Here is an 8,701-nt window from a genome sequence, read left to right on the forward strand (position 1 = left end):
TACTACCAAGACTAAGTTCATGATAAATTTAAGTTCAATTAATCATATTACTTAAGAACTCCCACTTAGATAGACATCCCTCTAATCTTCTAAGTGATCATGTGATCCAAATCAACTAAACCATAACCGATCATCACGTGAAATGGAATAGCTTTCAATGGTGAACATCATTATGTTGATCATATCTACTATATGATTCACGCTCGACCTTTCGGTCTCAGTGTTCCAAGGCCATATCTGCATATGCTAGGCTCGTCAAGTTTAACCTGAGTATTCTGCGTGTGCAAAACTGGCTTGCACCCGTTGTAGATGGACGTAGAGCTTATCACACCCGATCATCACATGGTGTCTGGGCACGACGAACTTTGGCAACGGTGCATACTCAGGGAGAACACTTTTATCTTGAAATTTAGTGAGAGATCATCTTATAATGCTACCGTCAATCAAAGCAAGATAAGATGCATAAAAGATAAACATCACATGCAATCAATATAAGTGATATGATATGGCCATCATCATCTTGTGCTTGTGATCTCCATCTCCGAAGCATCGTCATGATCACCATCGTCACCGGCGCAACACCTTGATCTCCATCGTAGCATCATTGTCGTCTCGCCAATCTTATGCTTCCACGACTATCGCTATCGCTTAGTGATAAAGTAAAGCATTACAGCGTAATTGCATTGCATACAATAAAGAGACAACCATATGGCTCCTGCCAGTTGCCGATAACTTGGTTACAAAACATGATCATCTCATACAATAAAATTTAGCATCATGTCTTGACCATATCACATCACAACATGCCCTGCAAAAACAAGTTAGACGTCCTCTACTTTGTTGTTGCAAGTTTTACGTGGCTGCTACGGGCTTAAGCAAGAACTAATCTTACCTACGCATCAAAAACCACAACAATAGTTTGTCAAGTTGGTGTTGTTTTAAACTTCGCAAGGACCGGGCGTAGCCACACTCGGTTCAACTAAAGTTGGAGAAACTGACACCCGCCAGCCACCTGTGTGCAAAGCACGTCGGTAGAACCAGTCTCGCGTAAGCGTACGCGTAATGTCGGTCCGGGCCGCTTCATCCAACAATACCGCCGAACCAAAGTATGACATGCTGGTAAGCAGTATGACTTATATCGCCCACAACTCACTTGTGTTCTACTCGTGCATATAACATCAACACATAAAACCTAGGCTCGGATGCCACTGTTGGGGAACATAGTAATTTTAAAAAAATTCCTACGCACACGCAAGATCATGGTGATGCATAGCAACGAGAGGGGAGAGTGTTGTCTACGTACCCTCGTAGACCGAAAGCGGAAGCGTTATATCAACGTGGTTGATGTAGTCGTACGTCTTCACGGCCCGACCGATCAAGCACCGAAACTACGACACCTCCGAGTTTTAGCACACGTTCAGCTCGATGACAATCCCCGGACTCCGATTCAGCAGAATGTCGGGGAAGAGTTCCGTCAGCACGATGGCGTGGTGACGATCTTGATGTTCTACCGTCGCAGGGCTTCGCCTAAGCACCGCTACAATATCATCAAGGATTATGGTGGAAGGGGGCACTGCACATGGCTAAGAGATCAATGATCAATTGTTGTGTCTATGGGGTGCCCCCCTGCCCCTGTATATAAAGGAGCAAGGGAGGAGGAGGTGGCCGGCCAGGGAGAGGTGCACCTAGGGGGAGTCCTACTCCTAGTAGGAGTAGGACTCCTACTAGGAGGGGGAAAGGAAGTGGGGAGGGAGAAGGAAAGGGGGGCGCCGCCCCCCTCTCCTAGTCCAATTCGGACCAGGGGGGAGGAGGCGCGCGGCCCACCCTGGCTGCCCTTCTCTCTCTCCACTAAGGCCCATATGGCCCATTACTTCTCCCGGGGGGGTTCCGGTAACCCTCCGGTACTCCGGTTTTCTCCGAAATCACCCGGAACACTTCCGGTGTCCGAATATAGTCGTCCAATATATCAATCTTTATGTCTCGACCATTTCGAGACTCCTCGTCATGTCCGTGATCACATCCGGGACTCCGAACAAACTTCGGTACATCAAAATATATAAACTCATAATAAAATTGTCATCGTACCGTTAAGCGTGCAGACCCTACGGGTTCGAGAACAATGTAGACATGACCGAGACATGTCTCGGTCAATAACCAATAGCGGAACCTGGATGCTCATATTGGCTCCCACCTATTCTACGAAGATCTTTATCGGTCAGACCGCATAACAACATACGTTTGTTCCCTTTGTCATCGGTATGTTACTTGCCTGAGATTCGATCGTCGGTATCTCAATACCTAGTTCAATCTCATTACCGGCAAGTCTCTTTACTCGTTTCGTAATACATTATCTCACAACTCATTAATTGTAATGCTTGCAAGGATTATGTGATGTGCATTACCGAGAGGGCCCAGAGATACCTCTCCGACAATCGGAGTGACAAATCCTAATCTCGAAATACCCCAACCCAACATGTACCTTTGGAGACACCTGTAGAGCTTCTTTATAATCACCCAGTTACGTTGTGACGTTTGGTAGCACACAAAGTGTTCCTTCGGCAAACGGGAGTTGCATAATCTCATAGTCATAGGAACATGTATAAGTCATGAAGAAAGTAATAGCAACATACTAAACGATCGGGTGCTAAGCTAATGGAATGGGTCATGTCAATCACATCATTCTCCTAATAATGTGATCCCGTTAATCAAATGACAACACATGTCTATGGTTAGGAAACATAACCATCTTTGATTAACGAGCTAGTCAAGTAGAGGCATACTAGTGACGTTTAGTTTGTCTATGTATTCACATAAGTATTATGTTTCCGGATAATACAATTCTAGCATGAACAATAAACATTTATCATGATATAAGGAAATAAAATAATAACTTTATTATTGCCTCTAGGGTATTTCCTTCAGCATTAAGCATAGCAAAGTCATAGCAACATCAATCTCAGAACATAGTGGATACTAGGGATCAAACCCTAACAAAACTAACTCGATTACATGATAAATCTCATCCAACCCATCACCGTCCAGCAAGCCTACGATGGAATTACTCACGCACGGCGCTGAGCATCATGAAATTGGTGATGGAGGATGGGTTGATGATGACGACGGCGATGGATTCCCCTCTTCGGAGCCCCGAACGGACTCCAAATCAGCCCTCCCGAGAGGTTTTAGGGCTTGGCAGCGGCTCCATATCGTAAAACGCGATGAATCCTTCTCTCTGATTTTTTTTCTCCCCGAAACCAAATATATAGAGTTGGAGTTGAGGTCGGAGGAGCTCCAGGGGGCCACTCGTGGACAGGTGGTGGGCCCCCTGACTTCATCTTTTGCGAGGATTTTTTATTATTTCTGAAAAGTTGCTCCGGGAAGTTTTAGGTCATTCCGAGAACGTTTTTTTTCTGCACATAAATAACACCATAGCAATTCTTCTAAAAACAACGTCAGTCCGGGTTAGTTCCATTCAAATCATGTAAGTTAGAGTCCAAAACAAGGGCAAAAGTGTTTGAAAAAGTAGATACGACGGAGACGTATCAGGCGGCCCCGCGGACCGATTCCGCCCGCAGATTTGGCCAAATCCCTGGCGGCAGGCGGGCGGAAGCAAGGGCCGGTCGGCGGCGGAAGGAGGGGGAAAACGCGCGGGCTGAAATCTCCCTCCCGCCAACTGCTTTTGTGTAATGCAGGGCACTGCAGCCGCGAGGGGGAAACCCGCGTATTCCCGGGTTGGGGTCGGGATTTTGCCGCGCCCCTCAAAATTTTTTACGGGTCGGGGCAGGATGCGAGGTCTGAACGGGCAGGTTTTTCCGTCCCTACCCACATTTTGGCGGTTATTTTGCGGGTCGGGGGCGGATGCGGGGTCTGCTAGAGTTGCTCTAAAAAACAAATCATAATTTGGAATATTTCCAAACCAGTCAACCTGATCCCTAGACCACGACCATGTTAGACGCGAACCATGCCGCTGTTGACATCTCGCCGCCACCGCCAGAGATATTGATATTCACCGCTTGCAAGACTGATTAAGTAAATCCGAAGATGCAAAACATAGATTAATTTTAAAAAATCAGAATTTTTTAAATTTCGGATCGTGTGTTGCACTTACATAACTACTACTAGTTCTCAAAAACAAAAACAAAATGTTAAACCAACCCAAAACGGTTGGCTCGAAAGTTCATTGTGAAGAACATGTAAAGCCCAAAGATCCGACGTCCAACTAGTGAGAGCTCAAAGTGGCCCAATTATCAGTGGATAACGCAACCCTGAAAATGTTTGAGAGGCTTCTGGAAATCCGTGGTGTAGTAAGCGGCTAGGCGGTAGCCACCGATGCCTGCGACGCCGGCGGCCAGCCCCGGTTGCGCTGGGCTGCCGGCGCAACCTCCGACGAGCTCACTCCCCGGATTTGAAGGCCCCCCTAGCCGGCTGGGCGTTCGGAGGCCGGCATGGGTCGTCCGCACCGAGGTGAGCTGAACTTTTCCCCCTTTGTCCCATTCCTTCTGCTCTGTTCCCGTGTCCGCAATTCGTCGAACAATTGATAGGCTGGAAGCACATAGTTTAGACCTTTAGCAACAGTAGCTCGTATTCTCTTCACGGGACTGCTTTGGCTGCAAGGCGTCTGTGAATTGTTCATCTATGTAGTGTGGTCTGGCAGCGTCCCGTTGAAGAGCGGTGCAGAAGAAACAAGAAAGGGTGGGGAAAAAATAGCAGGAATCCAAAATGAAAGGTGAAATAAACAGAAAATTAGGCAGAGCTTGTATTTTTGTTCTCGCGGCCTTTTAGAACAGTGAGGTGGAAGTGGAACTGCTTGTACTTCCAGGTAGTTTTTGGGATATTATGGTAATGGTAAGGCTGAGAAGCATGGAGAATGGATGTTGCACAAGTTGCCCGAGTGGCTGAGTGGGTGGGGGTAAGCAGCATTGCAGAATGAGTAAGTCATGCAATCCGGTAGGAGTGGCCAGTTCATGTGCAAATATTGCGGTAGACAACTTCAGTTATGCATCAAATGCTTGTTTACAGACAGAATAACCAGAGTTACATGTAAACCTTGGATTGATTTTTCAGAGGAAAAGGCCCATTTCATTGAGCTGAAACCAAATAGTTTACATGAACGCACTCGGGAGTAGGCTGACATGCCAAATCCAGTGGAAACTAAGTACTCTACTAGAAATTACAGCAAGGAAAACAAGCAATGCCCAAAGTTCAGGGAAGGGAACAGGCTACATTCTTTATGGGTTCGGAAAATATGACCATTGCACGACACACAGCACAAGTACGAAATCAGAACACAAGCCAGTGCCTTCAAGGTCCCAGTGGACTCTTGAGCCAGACGCTGTCTTCAAGCAGACTGCGGGAGGATTCCTGTGCACACTTCGCTAACCCAGCAATGTTGGCTTCCCAAGCAGCAGCAGCCTTAGGCCGGCAGACCAGATAGCGACGACAGCTTCAGCCACCACCCACTGCCCAGTTAGCCTGGATTTGGCCACGTCAGTGGAGGTGGGCTCCTGGCCAGCACCCATAAAGAACTTGTGATCTCCAGAATGCACTCTTTTGCATGATCGGAGCATAGAATTGCCCACTGAGAGCATGCTACAGCTATGCCCTTCAGAACTATCTGCACACCAAGCCATGAACATCTGTTAAAGCAGAGTTCATTTCTATGTTTCCTGAGAGCCCATAAGGTTGCAGCATGAACAAGGTTGATTGCCTGATGTTCTTGTTACTAACCCACCACTTAGCAACATACTCAAAGTCCACAGAACAGTTAGTCCCAAAGAGGGTCTTGATACCTTGGATTGTTGGCACGGTGATTCTTGTGACAGAACCACAGAAGACAAAACATACTCATGGTCGAGTTTACACTGGATAAATAAATTAAACAAAGTATCAATACGACGATGTATTATCTTGCCGCTTCCCTTGTGATCCTCCACCAAGTTCAGGGTATAGGAGGTTTTCACCTTGCAGGAGAAATGAGAAATAGCCAGATAGGACACCATGTCAGGCCAGATATACATTAGATGGTGCAAATAATTGAACATTGTGTGTCATTCTTTCACTTATTAATTGGTCAGTCCTCTGTTTTCTTAGTTGTGACCATGATGCAGTCTAATGTTAGGAGAGAAAGACCAAAACGACCTGATCCTCCATGCACCATCTGCAAAGGCACTGGGACAATAAATTGCCGCAACTGTTTCGGTAGAGGTGTCTATTTTACTCCCAAGCTATTTTCTCTTGCTAGTATGTTGATCCGTACTATCAGTTCTCATGAAAATCGGGCCTGAAATGTGCAGGAAGAATAAATCATGTCGATCTCGCCGTGCTCCCCAAGGGAGAATGGCCGCAATGGTGAGGACACCCCTACTCATATACGTCTAGCATACTGAGGTACTGAACACTGGCACATCCCTCTAACATAACTTTCAATTGTCAGGTGCCAAATATGCGGGGGTAGCGGCCTAGATTACTGCCACCGGTGCCATGGAACAGGTGAATATCGAGAACCCATGGGCTTTCACTTCACAGTCAATAGGAAATGAGTGTCGCACAGGCAGTGTTGGAAGGCCGGCCAAGTCAAATGGTCAGGAAAAAAAATGTCCCATTGAGGCCATAGGATTAACATTTGAATGAGCTGTGTGAAGTTACTGTGAAAACTTTGATCTTATGCTAATGCTGCAGAATTTTCTTGCCAGCAAAGAAACATTAGATGTAGATTATGATCAGAGGCTAAGGGTCTTCAGTTTTATCAACCGGCTAAATTTGTGTATGAATGACAGTGTGCATCTGAATGCTTTGTTCGAAAGAAGATGCCGATTTACCGCATCTGAGCACGTTACATAGGCATGCTGCATTTGTGTTGTAACCCATCGTTCCAAAGTTGAGCTTTCTACAGCTAAAACCGTAGATGGTTGTTTTGGTACAACAGTGTAGAAACAGGTTTTATTCCGTTTTCCTGATACAAGAGGATTTGTAGACTGCTATGCTTGGATCAGAAAACTGAGAACAAGTATTGGGGTGATGTGGTGTTTGGATATTTTTAGATCAGAGTTGCTAATGCACAATTGTTTCAATATTTGTAGAAGTACGGATGAGTGGCAGAAAGGTAAGGCACTGCCCCAGCGTTGTATCATGAACTGCAGGTCTGAAACCGTAAGCTGTGAGAGACTGAGAGCGCAGACCACAGCGTAACAGATCTCCGGGGGAATGCTTTGCACTCGGGATATAGAAGGTGGATATGTCCACGGCCGGTGTTGTCCATCAGGATCCCCTTCGGCCTCTTCACTGACATGTCTGCTGAATGAAACAAAGCTATCACTGCCCACCAGTGAGCGCCATTGCCTTTGCCTGCATACAAACATGGACTGAGCGATGGACTTGACAGGAAGCCGCTAGGATCTCGGCCACTCGCTTCTGCCGGCGGCTTTCTGTTGATTTCTTTTCTTCAACACATCCTATTCTTCACGTCGTTAAAATACGCCTCGAGTGCTGCGTACCAGGTTTTTTTGCCCCATATTTAACTTTACAGTACACTAGTATAAACAGTGGATTTCCCTGGAATGCATCAAACCGGAAAGCGTACTATCTTCCCTTATTTTTGAACTTGTTTCGCTTCTGAAGTTGATGCAAAATGCTTTTCGTTTCCAATGTATCATCTGAAACCAGTTAGGGCTCCACTGTTCTATCATCCCTTATTTTTGAACTCGTTTCGCTTCTGAAGTTGATGCAAAATGCTTTTCGTTTCCAATGTATCATCTGAAACCAGTTAGGGCTCCACTGTTCGAAAGCCGTGTATGCTGGAACAGTGGGAGCAAGGACAGGATGTGCAGCTGCATCGCCTCCGGTAGCGCCGAGATGCGGTCGGCTGCCTCCACCGCCGCGCCGAAATGGATGGATGGATCTTCTGCCGGCAGCCGCGGCCTCTTCGCGGTGGCGGCGCCGTCGGATTCCAGCGACATTGTCCTCCCCAGTCCCCTCTGCACTCACTCGCTCGCTCGCTCGCGCTGCTGCCGACTGTGCTGGTGGGATGTTGAAAGGGCCGGAGCGGGAGAGTCAGTGACTGGGGAGAGCAGCGGCGGCGCGCGGCGCGGGAGCAGCAGGCGGCGGGGAGGCGGGGCAGGCGAGCAGCTGAGCAGCGGCGGCGCGTGGCTGGCTGGCTTGTCCTCCGGTAGGGAACTCGGAATGGACTGATGGACTGGACTGGAAACGGGGGCTGGCTAGTGGTGCGTTCGTGCGTGGGCTGGCGCTGGATTGGGCCTTGATGGGCTACTGGATGGCTGCGCCGCAGGCCGTATAAAAATATCACTATCACAACTATCACAACAATTTGGTGCAGCTCAAAAAAAAACAATTTGGTAACACCCCCCCCCCCCGCCCCCCCCCTCAACAAGAAAAGAAAAACAATTTGTTAACTTATCTAAATGCCTAAGAAATGTTGCCTTCTCTAGAAAATTGTGAACTGCCAGCAGTATCATTTTCTTATAACTTTACTTCCTCTTTATTAACTACCTCCATAGCCTAATACGAGACGTTATTGCATTTGAAATGCAATAACGTCTTATATTATGGTGCGGAGGGAGCAGTAAGCAGGTTTACATATTTGATCAATAGAGGAAGTAGCTTATAAGGATCATCTTCAGCCCACTCATTACAAAATGAAGATACGTAGCTATTTTGGTTAATTCATGTGCAACAACATTAGCTT

The 8,701-nt window shown here is 47.0% G+C and overlaps 1 protein-coding gene across 1 annotated transcript; it reads left to right on the forward strand.

The window, feature by feature from the left end:
* The first annotated feature begins 4,181 nt into the window (after window positions 1-4,181).
* On the forward strand, window positions 4,182-6,822 carry LOC125539507 (chaperone protein DnaJ-like). Its single transcript, XM_048702978.1, has 4 exons — window positions 4,182-4,464; window positions 6,108-6,204; window positions 6,294-6,348; window positions 6,434-6,822. Exons 1-4 carry the CDS (start codon window positions 4,330-4,332, stop codon window positions 6,537-6,539), a joined length of 393 nt encoding a protein of 130 aa, XP_048558935.1. The 5' UTR covers window positions 4,182-4,329; the 3' UTR covers window positions 6,540-6,822.
* Window positions 6,823-8,701: the final 1,879 nt, after the last annotated feature.

The sequence above is a fragment of the Triticum urartu genome, chromosome 2, assembly GCF_003073215.2.
Source record: "Triticum urartu cultivar G1812 chromosome 2, Tu2.1, whole genome shotgun sequence".
NCBI classification, from domain to species: Eukaryota; Viridiplantae; Streptophyta; class Magnoliopsida; order Poales; family Poaceae; genus Triticum; species Triticum urartu.